Genomic DNA, 18670 nt, shown 5'->3' with positions numbered 1-18670 from the left:
ATGTTTTAGACGAACAAATTGCAGAACCACGCTGCTATTTTTATTGCAAGGACAATATAACAAAGTACTGCAATAATTTAAATAACGAAAAGACCGTGAGCAGTGTTTTCTTTTATATTATGTTTAATATATGCATCATATTTTATACATGTTATTCTCAATGTACATTATTCCACGTGTATTTATATCACTGTACCTTGTGTTGTATTATCTAGGCATTATAAAAAGAGAAGTTGAGTTCAGGAGTCTGGAATATAGACCTACTTTTAGCGAAATACATGTGCAATTAAATATGTAACAGTGCTCTTTACTCATCTCACTGGCATAAAAAAACAGATTATATACTCCTCAAAATGCATCAACACCCTGGAAAGAACATAATGGAACAGTTATGCCAAAGTAGGTAAATAAATGCTTTAACAGCAGTCAGTATATTAATCTCTATCAGCTGAAGGGTGCGGACAGGAGACCAGTATGACAACAGCACCACCTACTGTACCGGAGTGAAATAGTTTTTAGTTTGTTTTTACGGACTCTGTGCATAGACCTTCCATCAAACCAAAAATCTTAACCGATTTGGTGTAGCCTTGGGGGTAGGCTTCTGTCCGGGGCCGATGCTCCCCTCTAGAACCGCCCCTGTTCTAAGTGGAACTCCTTGACACATGGTCAAGAGATTTTTTTACCAGTTGAACAGGTGTTCACATGTCAAAAGGGTCTTACTGTCTTCAGCAGTTAATGTGCTGAAAATCTGGTCTTGGTAATCCATAGAAGAGAACAAACTGCTGTTCACAAAACATTTCAGTTGTTGGGGTGTTTGTGTAGGGATAACTTTAGACTCATGGGTCAGAGAGGTCATGGCTGATATCTGTAAGTGATTGATCTGAATGTCTGGACCTCCCAAGAAGTCCTTTGGAAAAAATGTAATCACTGTGTAAGATGTTTATTCTTTTCAGCTTGTGGGATGTAGCATGTTGTGCTGTAATTGGGTGTTTGCTGACATCAGATAACAAAAATAATTTTATTAATGCCATCAAATTAGATGGCTGTCTGACAGTTTGTCTCTATGTTATGAAGAGAACATTTTAACTGCATATATCATGAATACATTGGAACCTGCTAAACTAACACATAAACTATCAGAGTACAATTGTGCAAAGTATGCTTCTTTTTTGGCACAAAAAAAAGCTTTAATAGACAGTAAAATATATATATATATATATATATATAATATATATATATATATATATATATAAAATGCTTAAGACTTGGCTGGTCACTTTGAATTGGTTTGTAATTGCAGAAGTTTCTATATTCAATGTTGTTTTTTGCCTGATAACCAAGAGAGAAGTCTTTTTAGCTTGTAAGGGATTAGGTAATACTGTATTGCTGTATCAGCCCATTCAGATAACTAAATCTGTCTTGCCCCCCGCAGGTCCACGGCTTGCTCTGGCCAGACTGTTGTCAGGTAAGCGGCATTCCTGCATTGGAATTCTCACAATTTATCTAAAAAGGGGTCATGTCTTTTTTTTTATGATAAAATACATTCTTGTGTCCCAGCTTATGCAGAGATATATTGGTTCCTCCAAAAAGTGTAAATACTGTGGTGCTAACAAAACATTGCTCTGTTTGAGCAATATTGGCTCAAGTTTGGGAATAATCGCATGATTTTTCATAGTTAATCGTTATTAATTGCAGATTTGGAAAGTGCTGAAATTTGACTCTAAATATACTTCTTTTCCTGTCAAAATGCATTTATTTCCTTCTTAGGAAAAAAAACAACAAAAGGTAACAATATATTGCTTTAACATTTTCCAAACAAAGACTTCCACAGTTTAAAGATAGAAATGCACTAAAATAGCACCAATTCAAGTAACATTAAACATTTCCCAAAGTCTAACTGGGAGGTTGTCTAATTGAAAGAACTTGTCCCCACATAGGTCACATATTCATTGCAATGGGCATTAAATCTCTTAAACACTCATCCTCCACAATATTAATCAGCCGGCAGACTGTGGCAATCCACTATGTTGCATGAACCTGCGTTCATGATTTGCGTTAGGACATCAGTGCCAGCGTCAAGCGCCGCTTTGAACACCACATGAAAAGCGCTTGCAGACAAAAGCATCTCAGTCTGCATTTTGGTTATAGTAAAGACTTGACGTGCTTCTGTGGTAATTAAAATACGCCTTTCTTACGCTGAAAAATACTTGATTTCTGTCAGAAGTTCCATCTAGGCTTGTTTTGTACAACAGATACCATTTAAGAGCTCTTTTCCCCATCATTTTATCACTGTAACTGTATCACTGTTGTGTGTGTTAGTGTTGTGTACGTCAGTGTAATGACTCCAGACGGACACATCGCAAAGGTTCCACCCTTCCAACCAGTGTTTACGCTGGTTTACGCTGTATTAACGGTAAATGCGTTAATCGCGATTAAGAATAATTTATGTGTTAAACTTTTAAAAATGTTGACGGTTCTAGTGGAAAAAAAAAAAAAAAAAAATATATATATATATTTTGTGTTTCTATTTATGGAGCGCGTGTGGTGCAAAAATTGTACACTTCACCTTTAAGGCCATAGAGATTGTGTAGTACTGTTTTGGGTTGGGACTTAAACCCTGCCCCTTTTTCTGCGATTGGAATTGGGTGTTCCATATAAATGTGTAATTGCCTCTTGCAAACAACACTAAAGAGACTTTTTCTGTTGCATAATAAATAAAGTTCATTTGTAATTGCACATAATGTGGGTTCTGACCAGGCAGGATGTCTCTTAATAGATTAATGTTGTGTTTTAATGCTGTATTTCAGAGCTGCGCTGCAGTCCGGGCCAGTTTGCGTGCCGGAGTGGAAAAATGCAGTGCATCCCTTTGTCCTGGCAGTGTGATGGTTGGACGGCCTGTGAGGACAAAAGCGATGAGATTGATTGCCCTAGTAAGTACACACACTTAAAAACGCACACAGAGCCCTCTCCCTGGCTTGTTTCTGCAACATTCTTGTGCAATCATCATTTTAAATAAACACACTCATTCTTCTATCCACAAGAGGATCAGTTTGAATTCCAATTAAGAGTATATGTCAAGATATAGTTATTTTTGCTGCAGTCTCAACAAAAAAGTATTTTATGTATTAAAGCTGATTCTTTCTCATATCCCAGCTTAAAGGAATATTCCAGGTTCAGTACAACTTAACCTCAATCAACAGCATTTGTGGCATAATGTTGATTACTACAAAAAAAAAAAAAAAAATTTAGACTTATTCCTTTTCTTAAAAAAAAAAGCAAAAGTCTGTTACAGTGTGGCACTTATGATGAAAGTGAATCGGGCCAATCTGCAAATGTTAAAATACTGTTTCAAAAGTATAGCGACCAAGATGTAAACAATATGCATGTTAACATGATTTTAGTGTGATGAAATCACTTACTAACCTTTTCTTTGACAGTTTTATCCAGTTTTACATTAATATGTTGCGCTATAAACACTAAACCCCTAAAATGACTGTAAAATGACTAATTAAACAACTTTACAGCTCAAATAATAGTCATCATTGTGTAGTTTGATTAAATATGATTGTAACTTGTGTATAAAAATAATCATTAAATAAATAATAGTTGTATTTAGACCCCCAGTGAGCAAGCTGAAGGCGACTGTGGCAAGGAACACAAAACTCCATAAAATGTTGGTTAATGGAGAAAAATAAACTTGGGAGAAACCAGGCTCACTGTGGGGGCCAGTTCCCCTCTGGCTAACAGCATGAATATAATGCCAATATTACTTAATTATGTATAGTGCAAGTCATGGTTTAAAATTATTAAACTAAGTAAGTGTTAAGGGTCAGTGTTTAAACAAAGATTTTGTAAGAACTGTAAGATTAATGACTAATGTCTTTGAAGTTCATCCTGGATTAACTGTAGAAGTTCTCATTGATGCATTGTCCTTTGTTAGTTGGCTGATGAAGGGTTTTGTTGGCAGTTAATTGATAGTCTGTGTATTTCTGTGTAGTCCATCATTAGACCGAGGTGATGCTGGCAGAGGTCAGTGAGGTGCATCACAGTTCAACAGCAGGTCATTTCAGTGAGGTCTATCCTAAGTCCAAGGTTCAGGCAGTGACATATGAAGTTTCCGATACAATTGGAGTTGGCAACAGCTCATATGAATCCCGAGGTTGAGAGAGGGAAACAATAGAATAATATTAGCGTAGATGCCGTTTAATTTATTGCAGAATTATAGATTACGATAAATGTTTCTGGTTTCGGCAGACCTAACTAAAGCAGCCTAATTGTGAGTTGAAGGATAAATTAGGTGTATGCCTGACTAAACAGATGAGTCTTTAGTCTAAACTTTGAGTGAGTGTGTCTGCGTCCCGAACATTGTTAGGGAGACTATTCCATAGTTTAGGAGCCAAATAGGAAAAGGATCTACCTCCTTTTGTGGATTTTGGGAACTATTAACCTGAACATTGAACGTGATGGATTATAGTGTGGTAGAAGGTGCTTTTATAAAATTATAAGATTCAAATTTCTGCCCTCCAAAAATTGGCCCCATTCACTTCCATTGTACAGTGCATTCAGAAAGTATTCAGTTTTTTTTTTTTTTACATTTTGTTATGTTGCAGCCTTATGCTAAAATGCTTAAAAAAATAAAAAATAAAAAATAAATAAAAAATTTTTTTTTTACATTTATCTACACTCCATACCCCATAATGACAAAGCAAAAACCAGATTTTTGATAACTTTGCAAATTTATTAAAAAGAAAAAACTGAAATATCACATTGACATAAGTATTCAGACCCTTTGCTATGACACTTGAAATTTAGCTCAGGTGCATCCCATTTGTCTATATAAGCCAAGCCATGAGGTCAAAGGAACTGCCTGCAGAGCTCAGAGACAGGATTGTGTTGATGCACAGATCTGGGGAAGGCAAAAAAAAAAAAAAAAAAGAATTCGGCTGGTTTGAAGGTTCCCAAAAGCACAGTGGCCTCCATAATTCTTAAATGGAAGAAGTTTGGACAACCAGTACTCTTCCTAGAGCTGGCTGCCCAGTCAAACTGAGCAATCGGGGGAGAAGAGGTGACCAAGAACCCGGTGGTCACTCTGGTTGAGCTCCAGAGATAATGTGTGGAGATGGGGGAAACTTCCAGAAGGACAACCATCACTGCAACACTCCACTGATCTGGGCTTTATGGCAGAGTGGCCAGACGGAAGCCTCTCCTCAGTTCTAGACACATGAAAGCCCTTAAAGGACTCCCAGACTATGAGACACAAGTTTCTCTGGTCTGATGATATGCGGATTGAACCGTTTGGCCTCAATTCCAAGCGCCATGTCTGGAGGAAACCAGGCACCGCTCATCACCTGTGCAATACCATCCCAACGGTTAAGCATGGTGGTGGCAGGGACTGGGGGACTGGTCAGGGTTGAGGTTTGTGTTTTTCAAGAAAAGGAGGGATGAGTCAAAATTATATTTTTTTGTGGTAATCAACATTATGCCACAAATACTAACGATTTAGCTTAACTTGTATTGAACCCTGAATAATCATTTAATATGTACAGTAGAGTCAACAGTAAATAAGTCATTTGTTGGTTGAGTTATTCTAGAAGTGTAACACTGTGGCTCTATAGAGCTATCAAAACATTCCTCCTTTTGTTTGAGCAACCTGTCCAGCCTGAGACGGCAATATTGGCTCAACCAGTGATTTGAGTTTGAGGCGGGGCTATTCAGTTGTACAACCAACGGAAGACAGGGTGGGGTTTTCTGGTATTTGTTTGATAACAGCAATGTGTGTCTGAAGCCGTTGTAAAATAGCCAATATACACATACTGTGACAGCATATCAGTTGAATTCTGTATTAATTTAGCAAGTTGTGATGTGGCAACCATAAACAAATCTAACAACACACCTTAATATCAAGTTCTTTTATCATCTTGATTTGTTGTGACAGTTCTTGCTCTGTATTTTCACATTACTATGTTTCTTCGCTGATATCACATGTAAATATCATAAAGCAGTCCTGTCCACTGATAGTCGTGTGGATATTTTTACCACAGTAAAAAAATTATAGCAAAATATTTACTTGAATAATTTTTACTGTCATACCGCTCAGTCCTACTTGGCATTCAGGATTTTTGTTTTGCCTGTGGAGGGTGTGCTATAGCTTCCAAGTCTTAACCCTGAAATGAGACGAGGTGCTCAGTATCTGATTCCTGGACAGGATAACAGGAATTACAGAGCAGATTTACAGAGCACGTGACCACTATCTCGCAGCCACCTGCCTCACAAAGGACCACATAAATAAAATAGAAAATAACCTGATCTACATCATGTTTTTTGAAAGATAAAAGAGTATTTTTGGTTTATTTTGAGGCTGCACGTAGCTCCTCCTCATGATTGTTAGGTTTTGATTTAATCTGTTGGTGTTGGTTTCCTTGAATTCCTAAATTACCTTTAATCAGATAATTGAGCTTCAGATCGCTATTTTGATTTATGATGCTTTTCATAAACTCAGACTCTTCGTTGACCCTTTCTGAAGCAGTAGATAAAATAAATCCATCTTGGCAAGCCCCACAATGAAATAAGAAACCGTAACTGTGCCAATCAGCCTGGATCAGTACAGAACAGCATGGTTCTGCAACCATTTGACCCAGTGGTGAAAGGCAGCTAATAGTGTCCGGTGAGGCTGGGTAATTTATTGAATAGTCACAATATATTTGTGATGAGTTTAATATAAAATGAGGCAACATTGTGAATATTGACATGATTTTTTACTTGCACATTACGCTTTCTAAAGACATGTCATCCACGTATGGGAGTGTTTAGAGATGTTTTAAGGGTGTCTCTAACTTAAACTTTAGTTGCAAAAACAACATTAGTGTTGGTTTGTTTAATTTTCGTGAATCGGTTTAAACTGCATTTGAACAAATGCAAAACTCTTGATTCAACAATTCGTTGAACTCTTGGCTTAACTCACTAGTCTTCTGAAGCATAATGTTCAACCAATATACTGAAGCAAACAAAGCTGAAGAGTTACGCAAACTGTCAATTTTATTACTCATAATTACACTGGCCTTTTCTGACATTATTGAAATAAAGTTGATATTCTCAAGGGTTGTTTCCAAGGTTTCATTCATTTTTAGATGTCGCATTTAGTGCGGTCTCCCTCTTCTTTTCTGAAAGAAAGCAGGAAATAAGAAAGTATTTTAATTGGCAAGCTATATACAGTATATTAATGCCAATTAGATTCTTGGAAACTAAGCTTTTAGCTCAGCAGGCCTGCTGTTTCCCTTCAGTTTGCTGTGGATTAGGGATTTAGCCATGATTTCCTTGAAAGCATGTTGTCTGATTTAAGGCTAATTTATACTTACTGGGTGAATAGGCTTCTTTTAGTTGGCTAAAATGATGACTAAATGCAGTGACGTTTTTGTTCTGCCAAGGTTTGTTTGGTGATCTTTCTCCTGTTGGCGACATCTCTGAAATTCTTGACCTAGGAGGACTAGACTAAGAGTATTGATGATTGGTTAAAACTAATCTTGGGTGTGGTTTGGACGTGACGTTTTTATTTATAATCGCATGTGCAAGCTGAGTAATTACCAAGGTTACTAGCGTAAAAAATGGATAACTTTGAAGCCCATCTTCAGAAATTGTGCAGAAGTACACATTTTATTATGATTTACAACACCGACTAACTCGTTTTAAAACTACGCCGTATGTAGTGCCTTAGTTTGTCCAGGAGGAAAAAAGTTTGGCTTCTTCCATAGTATAAATTAGGCTTTACACAGCCTACACTGTAGCGTCTTGTCATAGATGATTATGTAAGACAAATATGTAAACTTGTAGTAGATCATGTTCACAGATGGTTTAAGGTTTAGTCTAATATTTTGGCCTGGTACAAATTGTAATGTTCTCCAGAAAGCTGCGTTCTCATGATATTTTGTTCTTTTTTGCTCTTTTGCAGCTACTAAAGAGGAGAGGTATCGTTACAGCAACAGTTTTGAGCCAGTGGAGGATGTTATGGGTGTCGCTCAACCAGTGCGCTTCAACAGTAAGATCCATACGTATCTCTTCAAGGCTGTCCACACTAATTCACTTTCATTTGAAAACTCTGTTTTCAGTTTTCTAACGGCACTAAAACAGTGATTCCCAGCTGGGGGTACGTGTACCACAGGGGTAACATAAGCATGTTCCAGGGGGTATGTGAAAAGATTTGGATTTTGCCATGTTGAACCCAACAAAATGTATGTCTTAAAATTAAAATAATAGGAATTAGGGATGTGTAAAAATATAGATTTTCCTGTAAATCCCAAAATCAGTGCGAAGTTAGGAACTGAGATAATTTCACTGTGTGTTGAGAGTAAAAGTTTGTCTTGATCCGTTTTGTGTAATGTGTGTCCAAAGACAAGATCCAAGTAATCAATTTGTCAATCAATCTCTTTTAATATCCTTTCTATTCTTTACAGTTAGGGCTCTCACGATTATGAAATTGGGCAGACGATTAATTGTCAAAAAAAATAATTGCGAATATGTCAATTGTCTCTTTAAGGGCTTTCACGATTAATTGTCATAAATTATCATATTTCTTAAGGTGCATGTGTGCTTCATACATCTTAAAGGTCGAAACATACTTCACGCAAGTAAGCAAATGCAGACGCGAGCGCTTGGCCACCGCATGGCCAACTTGTGGTCCCGTTGTACATGCATCACGTGCGCTCTTGTTGCTCAGACCACGTGGGGAGTAGATTTTTTAGGCGTGACCACGAAAACAGTGCTGCGTCCAAAACCAGGAAAATGCTGCCTTCGGAGGCTGTATATGGAGGCAGGATGAAAATAAGGTGCTTTTCAAACTGTTCGGAGACTAGTTTCCTTAAGAGTTCCATTTAATTCAAAACAGCTGTCAGTTAAGTTAATAACTGATTAGGCGGCAAGTCATCTGTCTATGTTTTCGGATGCAGCCCGGATGTGGTAGATGAGTCGATAGTTGTGGAGTGGGGAGAGACACGGAGAAAAAACAAATTCATTTGAATGGACAGGGGACAAAAGTTGTATATATTTTTCGAAAAGATTCAACTCAAATTGCTGCTTGAGTCCGCCATGACAGTTGTTGATTGAAAGAAGAAAATCCGCTCTAGCGCCCCTTGTGCCAACGCTGAGAATGCAGTGCGTACTTGCGTTGTGTTATGAATTGAGTGCTGACACATTTCACAACGCAACAATGCGTGAAATCGAGCTTGCCAAGCAAGGTGTGTCTGTGTTCACGTATTTGCGTAGAGTATGTTTGGGCCTTAAGAAGTCATTTTTACATATTTAACTTCAAATGTATAAATCAAATATTAAAATAGGGATATATTATTTTCTTTTAAGGCTTTAAAAACTAATGAATGACATGAAAAATAATGTTTTAAATGTCAAAATATTTCTAAATACTTAAAATATGACTCTCCTTTTGGTCAACTTTAGTTTTGGTCAATTTTACATGTACACTGTTGTTTTGGAACTCATTTATTTTATAATAAATATTTTTTATATATTTTTTTTAATTATATTTATATGTTATAATAAAAAACAACAAAAAAGAAACTTTAATTCTAATTTCACATTGCACGAATGCGCTAAAGAAACCATGCGCGTACTATACACCGCTGGCTGAATTACTGGTATTCTTAAAGAGACGGTACCATTTTAGCTCTTGTTCTACATATCAAGGATTTACGGTCAGTGGTTTTAGGGTCACTTAATCATTCTTTATTATTATTATTTGTTGTTGTTATTTATTTATTTATTCACATTTTAGAGTAATAGTAAAGTCATCAAAACTATGAATTAACATAAATGGAACTATGGGAATTATGTTGTGACAAAAAAATCTCAAAATAAATCAAAACTGTTATATTTTAGCATCTTCAAAGTAGTCACCCTTTGCCTAGAATTTGCAGACATGTACTCTTGACATTTTCTCAACCAACTTCTTGAGGTATCACCCTGGGATGCTTTTTAAACAGTATTGAAGGAGTTCCCATCTATGTTGGGCACTTATTGGCTGCTTTTCTTTATAATTCGGTCCAAGTCATCCATTTCAAAAAAGATTTTTGTAATGAAATAAATTAATATGGTGGCACAATTATATTTCTGTCTATAAAACTAATTTCAAAAATTTAAGCATATGCCTTCAGATCAAAAGGTTTTCAAGATCATGAGAAATATTACAGTCAAGTGACCCCAAACTTTTGAATGGCAGTGTAAATACTTGTAAATAGGACAAATTATGCATATAAACAATAAACATGTAATAAAGTATATGTATGCAAGATAATATATGCAATTTCAACATCATATTTACATGACATCATATGTATTGATGGAATATGTTGAATTTGTACATTTAAAAAAAAAGGTAAAATGTGACTAAAATGATGAAAAACTAATGATTATTTTCTAAAATTAATATTTCGTAATCTACTTTAGTATAAAGTTACGTTTTGAATGTATCACACTTCATAAGTGTGATAAGTTAATAATTAATTAGCAAGCAAAATTCACATAACATCAGCAGTATTGCATGCAGGGAAAAAAATCAGCTGCCCCAAATGGAGGAGTTCAAGTATCTCGGGGTCTTGTTCACGAGTGAGGGAAAGTTGGAACATGAGATTGGATCGGTGCAGCATCTGCAGTAATGCGGTTGCTGTGCAGGACTGTGGTGGTGAAGGAGCTGAGCCTGAAGGCAAAGCTCTCAATTTACCAGTCGTTGTACATTCCAACCCTCACTTATGGTCATGAGCTTTGGGTAGTGACCGAAAGAATAAAGTCAAAATACAAGCAGCCAAAATTTGCTTTCTTCGTAGGGTGTCAGGGCTCACCCTTAGGGATAGGGTGTGAAGCTCTGACATCCAAGAGGGGCTCGAAGTAGACCCGCTACTCGTCCATGTTGAAAGGAGCCAGTTGAGGTGGTTCAGGCATCTGATTAGGATGCCTCCTGGACAGCTTCCTATGGAGGTGTTTCCAGCATGTCCAACTGGGAGGAGGCCCAGAACACGCTGGAGGGATTATATCTCTCGGCTGGCCTGGGAACGCCTCGGGATCCCCCAGGATGAGCTGGAGGATGTGGCCAGGGAAAAGGACCTATGGGCTACTTTGCTTAGTTTGTTGCCACCGCGACCTGGTCCCGGATAAGCGGTCGAGGATGGATGGATGGATACAAAATTAAGCCCAAGGCCATTAAAAAAGAGGAGACAATACCGATTCAAATCCTCTCCCAAAACCCTGAGAGAAAAAAGAATTAATTGAAAACATGTTGCTTAAAATGTTGTTTTTTATATTAAATAAAATTCCCCCTTCCACACACAGAGAAGTGTCCGAGCGGCTGGCACCATTATGAAAAAACAGCGAGCTGTTATAAAGTCTACCTGAGGAGCGAAAACTATTGGCAGGCGGTGGAAACCTGCCAGAAAGTCAACGGCTCGCTCGCTACGTTCGGCACCAACGAGGAGCTGCAGTTCGTCCTCAAGATCGAGGTGGATTTTGACGAGAAAGTGTGCGAGCGCAAAGACCAGTGCAAGTGAGTCTGTCTTCTGAGGAAATGATGGTACTTTGCAGTTGAATGTTTTGTGTTCTCACGCCATGGATGTACTTTGTCATGGCAGGTTCTGGGTGGGATATCAGTATGTGATTACTAGCCAGAATCATTCTCTGGAAGGCCGTTGGGAAGTGGCATACAAAGGTTGGTTTTGTCACAGAGGAATTAATTTCATTTAAGACCCCATGGTATGGCGTGATGAGTGCAGATTTCTTTCCTGTGTGGATGTATTTTATATTGAGACTGAAAATTTGGGTGGTACGTATAAAAGGGCTTGTTTAGGCTTTAGTTACATCACAGCCATGAGCCATGGCTTGCTATTCAGCTGAAGGGGTAAGGACATTCTCATTCTAGAGAGCATTTGATAGGACGAAATCTAGTGAAATGTAAGATGAGTCAATTTTCCAAAAGAAGAGAATGACTGACTGTAAATTTAAAATTCTCATATCTGCTAAAAGGTCATTTTGTTACCTTTTGAGTACTCCAGCATATAGACGGCTTCAAAACTAACAAGCTTGAACTAAAATCCACAACTTCATTTTGATTTTTAAGCTCCATTTGCATTTGTATATTTACTTTGCATTTGTAATCTCCAGCTGTCATAATGTGGATTTTTGGAACTGTTACCTAAAACTGTAACTCATTAATCCGTCTGTTCTTCTCAGGATCCATGCAGGTGTTTCTGCCTCCGGAGGGGCTGGTTAACTTCAGCGAGGCAAATCCTACCCAGGGCAACGTGTTCTGTGCTCAGCTGCAACGCTTTCAGATCAAGAGCATGAACGAACGAGGCTTGCACAGCTGGCACACTGAAAACTGCTACAAAAAATTCCCTTTCCTCTGCAAAAGAAGTATGTCGTGTGCCATGCCAATAAGAACATTGTTTAATAGAATAAAAACGTAAAGGAAGGCATTAATGTTTTTTAAATGCTTTATTTGTGATTACATAGCTGCTGTAAGCTCAGTTTAAATCAGGCAGACTCCAGAATACTAGTACTGATGAAAGGGAGACCGATATATCAGTTTAACTGATTAATTGGTGCCGATAGTTTCTTTTTGGAACTATGAGTTATTGTTTTTGGGGGGATTTCTACAGTTAGAACGGCTTGGTTCTATATTTTAACAGCGGCGGTGAAAAAAAACAAACATCTCTCAATATTTTTATCCTCACTTCAATGCATTTTTGTTGTTGTTTTTATTAGATAATCAAGTGAAAAATTGAATTCAATTTTAGAAAAATTTAAGCAAGGGCAAAAAACTTGCCCCGTCAGCACATGCATCATGTCTCCAACTTCATATCTTGTGAATAATCATAAACTTTATACATCATTAAACCTCATCTGGTGAAATATCTAGGCTACAAAAAGCTTAATTTGATAAATATTTAAATAAAGATCATTGAAACGGAGCCAAGTCTCCGTCATTTCAAAATAAGAGTCCCTTTTGTGTTTTGGGCTCGTTTATAGTTAAAATTCCCAGGTTATGCACCATATCTTAATTTTTTATTTTTTTTCTTCTGGTTATTATTTGGATTTTGATTGAACAATAAACTTATCTTGGATTTAATTTATTTTTGACTCTTGTAGCCTTAACGTCTATGCCCATCATGGTAATGAATGACTAAGCATTTTATTTTTAACATTCTATAAATCGATTTAAAAAACTATTAGCCGATTAATCGGTTGTCGAACTTTTCCTCCAGCTTAGTCATTGGTATCGGCAAACTCCACTATCGGTCGACCTCTAGTACTAAAAGTAAAAGTTAGGTTTATTATTATACACATTGCAGTGCAATGGATAAAATACGGAATACTTCAGAAAACTATGCATGTAAATGTAAACTGTGCATACATTTAACATAGATTTGTGTGCACAGGATGTTTGATATTTGCAGTAAATTTCAGATAGCAAATAAAAGGCTATACAGACAATAAATAAGACCGTATTAGCAACATACTATATGGTAACTTAATATAATATTCGTGGTGTGTAAACTTGGTATATAAATGCAGACTATTAAGTTCTATTTGTACTAAGTACTAATCTATCCATTCCTCTGTTTCTTTAATAGGACAAACATGTGTAGACATCAAAGACAACGTGGTGAATGAAGGCTATTATTTCACACCTAAAGGGGACGACCCTTGTCTGAGCTGCACGTGCCATGACGGCGAGCCAGAGATGTGTGTGGCTGCCCTGTGTGAACGCCCGCAGGGTTGCCAGCATTTCCGCAAGGACCCCAAAGAGTGCTGCAAGTTCACCTGCTTGGATCCTGGTACAGTATTGGCTCATGTGTCTTCAAGCCTCACCACTAGATGGAGCTGCTCGCTCTTAGATTGTACATGTAGAATGTCAGGGTATCTTTGGAATGGTGTGCTTCCAAACTACTCTATTTGTGCTGTGTTTTCTATATGCACAGAATACCCAAATTACCTACTACACTTGCCTAAAATGTTCAGTATACAAGCAGAGCACAATGCATAGGATACTGTATCCCACAATTCAATGTGCTCGACTTGAGTGTCCATTTCCAGTATGATGCATTTTTAACATCACCTTCATTACTGAGTATTTGATGGGACTAGTTTCCCTAAAAAAAAATTTTATTTACTCAACCATTTTGTTTCAAACCTGTCAGTTGTGCCTAACATCTTTTGTGTAAGACAAGAAAGGAAGACTTAAGAATTTGGAAAGACATGAGGGTGAATAATAGTGACAGAACTTTCATTTTGGGGTGTACTATCGCTTTAAGACTTTTTAAGCAAAACTGGATTAGAAAATCACTGCAAATGACCTAAATTGCCATATTTATTTCCTGGATAATTGAACGCCACTCACTGAATTAAATATGCAGTGTTGAGAGGTCATATGACAATAATGTAACATACTACTGTTTGAAGCATTTATTGTTGCACATACTGCTTATTTCAGATGCATCTGTTTATAATTAGTAGGCAGTATATACTGCGTAGTATGCTAGTATTCCATTCCAGAATACTAGTACTGATGAAAGGGAGACCGATATATCAGTTTAACTGATTAATCGGTGCCAATAGTTTCTTTTTGGAACTATGAGTTTTTGTTTTTGGGGACTTTTTTTATTCCTCATTGTTACTTTGTAGCCGCTGCAGGAGATTTCTACAGTTAGAACGGCTTGGTTCTATATTTTAACAGCGGCCTCTGAAGGTGAAAAAAACCCCCCAAAAAAACATCTATCTATATTTTTATCCTCACTTCAATGCATTTTGTGGTGTTGTTTTGATAAGTGTTCTAAATTAAACCAAGGGCATGACAAGAAAAATGCTACTATATAAAAACTTGCCCCGTCAGGACATGCATCATGTCTCCAACTTCATATCTTGTGAATAATCATAAACTTTATTCATCATTAAACCTCATCTGGTGAAATATCTAGGCTACAAAAAGCTTAATTTGATAAATACTAAAATATAGGTCATTGAAACGGAGCCAAGTCTCCGTCATTTCAAAATAAGAGTCCCTTTTGTGTTTTGGGCTCGTTTATAGTTAAAATTCCCAGGTTATGCACCATATCGTAATTTTTTTTTTTTCTTCTGGTTATTATTTGGATTTTGATTGAACAATAAACTTATCTTGGATTTAATTTATTTTTGACTCTTGTAGCCTTAACGTCTATGCCCATCATGGTAATGAATGACTAAGCATTTTATTTTTAACATTCTATAAATCGATTTAAAAAACTTTTAGCCGATTAATCGGTTGTCAAACTTTTCCACCAGCTTAGTCATTGGTATCGGCAAACTCCACTATCGGTCGACCTCTAGTACTAAAAGTAAATGTTAGGTTTATTATTATACACATTGCAGTGCAATGGATAAAATACGGAATACTTAAGAAAACTATGCATGTAAATGTAAACTGTGCATACATTTAACATAGATTTGTGTGCACAGGATGTTTGATATTTGCAGTAAATTTCAGATAGCAAATAAAAGGCTATACAGGGCTCCAGAAAAATAACTGATTGCTACAATCATTTAAAATCTAGTCGCATTGGCGACAGTCGGGTTATGTGCGTTCATATGTGGTTTCGTCAGATATCAACTTGAGTTATTGAATACATCTATATAGCGCCAGTGTGTCTCGCACCGTTTTTCACCCATTCTGTTTCTGACAAGCTCGCAGCACCGCACGCAACAACAAACCAAGTGCGAGAGAGTCATGAACAAATGACTCTTTTGAACCGGATCTTTTTCATGAATCATCTGAAAAGAACTGAGGGTTTGAACTCAGGAGCTCAGGTTAGCAGTTTGAATCAGATTCCCTTTCTCAGCGAATCAGCCGTCAGTGAGCTCACAATTGGGAGTGCAGACATTTCAAATTAAGTGTTACATGTGTATTTCGGCTTCTTTATAATTAAAAGTCCCATATTGTGTGCCTTTTTTTTCCCTTCTGGTTATTATTGATTGAGATTGGAGTAGCACAATAAACTGCATCTGGGATTTCATTCAGTTTGCACTCTTGTTGTCTCTGTATCTGGGCCATCCAGTAACAGTAAAGAAATACTAAGGCAACATTTTAAAACAATTTTTATATATATATATATATATATATATATATATATATATATATATATATATATATATATATATATATATATATATATACACACACACACACACACACACACACACACACACACATCAATCAGCCACCACATTAAAACCGCCTGCCTAATATTGTGTAGGTCCCCCTCATGCCGCAAAAACAGCGCCAACCCGCATCTCAGGATAGCATTCTGATATGATATTCTTCTCACTACAATTGTTGTGATTATCTGAGTTACCATAGACTTTGTCAGTTCGAACCAATCTGGCCATTCTCTGTTGCCCTTTCTCATCAACAAGGCATATCCTTCCGCAGAACTGCCGCTCACTGGATGTTTTTTGTTTTTGGCATCATTCGGAGTAAATTCTAGAGACTGTTGTGTGTGAAAATCCCAGGAGATCAGCAGTTACAGAAATACTCAAATTAGCCCTTCTGGTACCAACAATCATCCATGCGATTATCTAATCAGCCAATCGTGTGGCAGCAGTTCAGTGCATAAAAACATGCAGATACGGGTCAGGGGCTTCAGTTAATGTTCACATCAACCATCAGTATGGGGAAAAAATATGATCTCAGTGATTTGGACAGTGGCATGATTGTTGGTGCCAGATGGGCTGATTTGAGTATTTCTGTAACTGCTGATCTCCTGGGATTTTCACACACAACAGTCTCTAGAATTTACTCCGAATGGTGCCAAAAACAAAAAACATCCAGTGAGTGGCAGTTCTGTGGATGGAAATGCCTTGTTGATGAGAGAGGTCAACAGAGAATGGACAGACTGGTTGAACTGACAAAGACAACGGTAACTCGGACAACCGCTCTGTACAATTGTGATGAGAAGAATATCATCTCTGAATGCTGTTCTGAGATGCGGGTTGGTGTAGTTTGGCGGCACGAGAGGGACCTACACAATATTAGGCAGGTGGTTTTAATGTTGTGACGGATCAGTGTATATATAAAATCAAGTTTTTGACACTTGGGTCAATTGAGGGACTTGTACACAACTATAACAAAAGGTGCAAACATTCATTGATGCTCAAGAAGACAACACACTATTATATGCATACTATATGTAAATATCTAATGTAGATTCTGAAGAGCAGTACTAAACATTTTTTTAATCTCTTTTATATTTGTATAAATTGTGAAAGGGGTGTGAACATTTATGTGACAAAAGGGAATGCAAACTTATCTTCTCAACTCTATATACTGTTTATTAAGCCTTCGATTAATGGGTTATCAGCTGTCTTTTCTTTGGCTATCTATCTTGTTTCTGAACAGCAATCTAAATTGAGCATTTCTGTGAATTGGTGATATAAAACAGCCATTTGGCTCCTTAATGTTTCAGTTTAGGAGCCAATGGCTCCTAAGTAATTTTTTTAGTCTGGAGCCCTGCTAAACAGACAATGAATAAGACCGTATTAGCAACATACTATATGGTAACTTAATATAATATTCGTGGTGTGTCAACTTGGTATATAAATGCAGACTATTAAGTTCTATTTGTACTAAGTACTAATTTATCCATTCCTCTGTTTCTTTAATAGGACAAACATGTGTAGACATCAGAGACAACGTGGTGAATGAAGGCTATTATTTCACACCTAAAGGGGACGACCCTTGTCTGAGCTGCACGTGCCATGACGGCGAGCCAGAGATGTGTGTGGCTGCCCTGTGTGAACGCCCGCAGGGTTGCCAGCATTTCCGCAAGGACCCCAAAGAGTGCTGCAAGTTCACCTGCTTAGATCCTGGTACAGTATTGGCTCATGTGTCTTCAAGCCTCACCACTAGATGGAGCTGCTCGCTCTTAGATTGTACATGTAGAATGTCAGGGTATCTTTGGAACCGTGTGCTTCCAAACTACTCTATTTGTGCTGTGTTTTCTATATGCACAGAATACCCAAATTACCTACTACACTTGCCTAAAATGTTCAGTATACAAGCAGAGCACAATGCATAGGATACTGTATCCCACAATTCAATGTGCTCGACTTGAGTGTCCATTTCCAGTGTGATGCATTTTTAACATCACCTTCATTACTGAGTATTTGATGGGACCCTAAAAAAAATGTTTGTTTATTGAACCATGTTGTTCCAAACCTGTTAGTTGTGCCTAACATCTTTTGTGTAAGACCAGAAAGGAAAACTTAAAAATTTGGAAAGACATGAGGGTGAATAATAGTGACAGAACTTTCATTTTGGGGTGTACTATCGCTTTAAGACTTTTTAAGCAAAACTGGATTAGAAAATCACTGCAAATGACCTAAATTGCCATATTTATTTCCTGGATAATTGAACGCCACTCACTGAATTAAATATGCAACGTTGAGAGGTCATATGACAATAATGTAACATACTACTGTTTGAAGCATTTATTGTTGCACATACTGCTTATTTCAGATGCATCTGTTTATAATTAGTATGCTGTATATACTGCGTAGTACGCTAGTATTCAATTCCAAAACTGTCAACAATTGAGCTTTGTTTGAAAACGCATTGATTTTGTTACGTTAATGCCACTCATCCACA

The 18670-nt window shown here is 37.2% G+C and overlaps 1 protein-coding gene across 3 annotated transcripts in view; it reads left to right on the top strand.

The window, feature by feature from the left end:
* The window catches only part of LOC127433410 (integral membrane protein DGCR2/IDD-like), a 32795-nt gene that overhangs the window by 7892 nt on the left and 6233 nt on the right, over positions 1-18670 (top strand). The window contains exons 2-9 of one of the 3 annotated variants that reach the window (XM_051685303.1): positions 1433-1465; positions 2808-2930; positions 7946-8032; positions 11329-11539; positions 11625-11701; positions 12223-12405; positions 13626-13829; positions 17689-17892. In XM_051685303.1, coding sequence (XP_051541263.1) covers positions 1433-1465; positions 2808-2930; positions 7946-8032; positions 11329-11539; positions 11625-11701; positions 12223-12405; positions 13626-13829; positions 17689-17892 — 1122 coding nt within the window. The remainder of the gene's footprint in view (positions 1-1432; positions 1466-2807; positions 2931-7945; positions 8033-11328; positions 11540-11624; positions 11702-12222; positions 12406-13625; positions 13830-17688; positions 17893-18670) is intronic. The other 2 variants (XM_051685305.1, XM_051685304.1) reach the window with 2 other exon arrangements.

Source organism: Myxocyprinus asiaticus, chromosome 43 (assembly GCF_019703515.2).
Source record: "Myxocyprinus asiaticus isolate MX2 ecotype Aquarium Trade chromosome 43, UBuf_Myxa_2, whole genome shotgun sequence".
NCBI lineage: Eukaryota > Metazoa > Chordata > Actinopteri > Cypriniformes > Catostomidae > Myxocyprinus > Myxocyprinus asiaticus.
The sequence above is the reverse complement of the archived record's forward strand: the minus strand, read 5'-3'. Positions and strand labels throughout refer to the sequence as shown.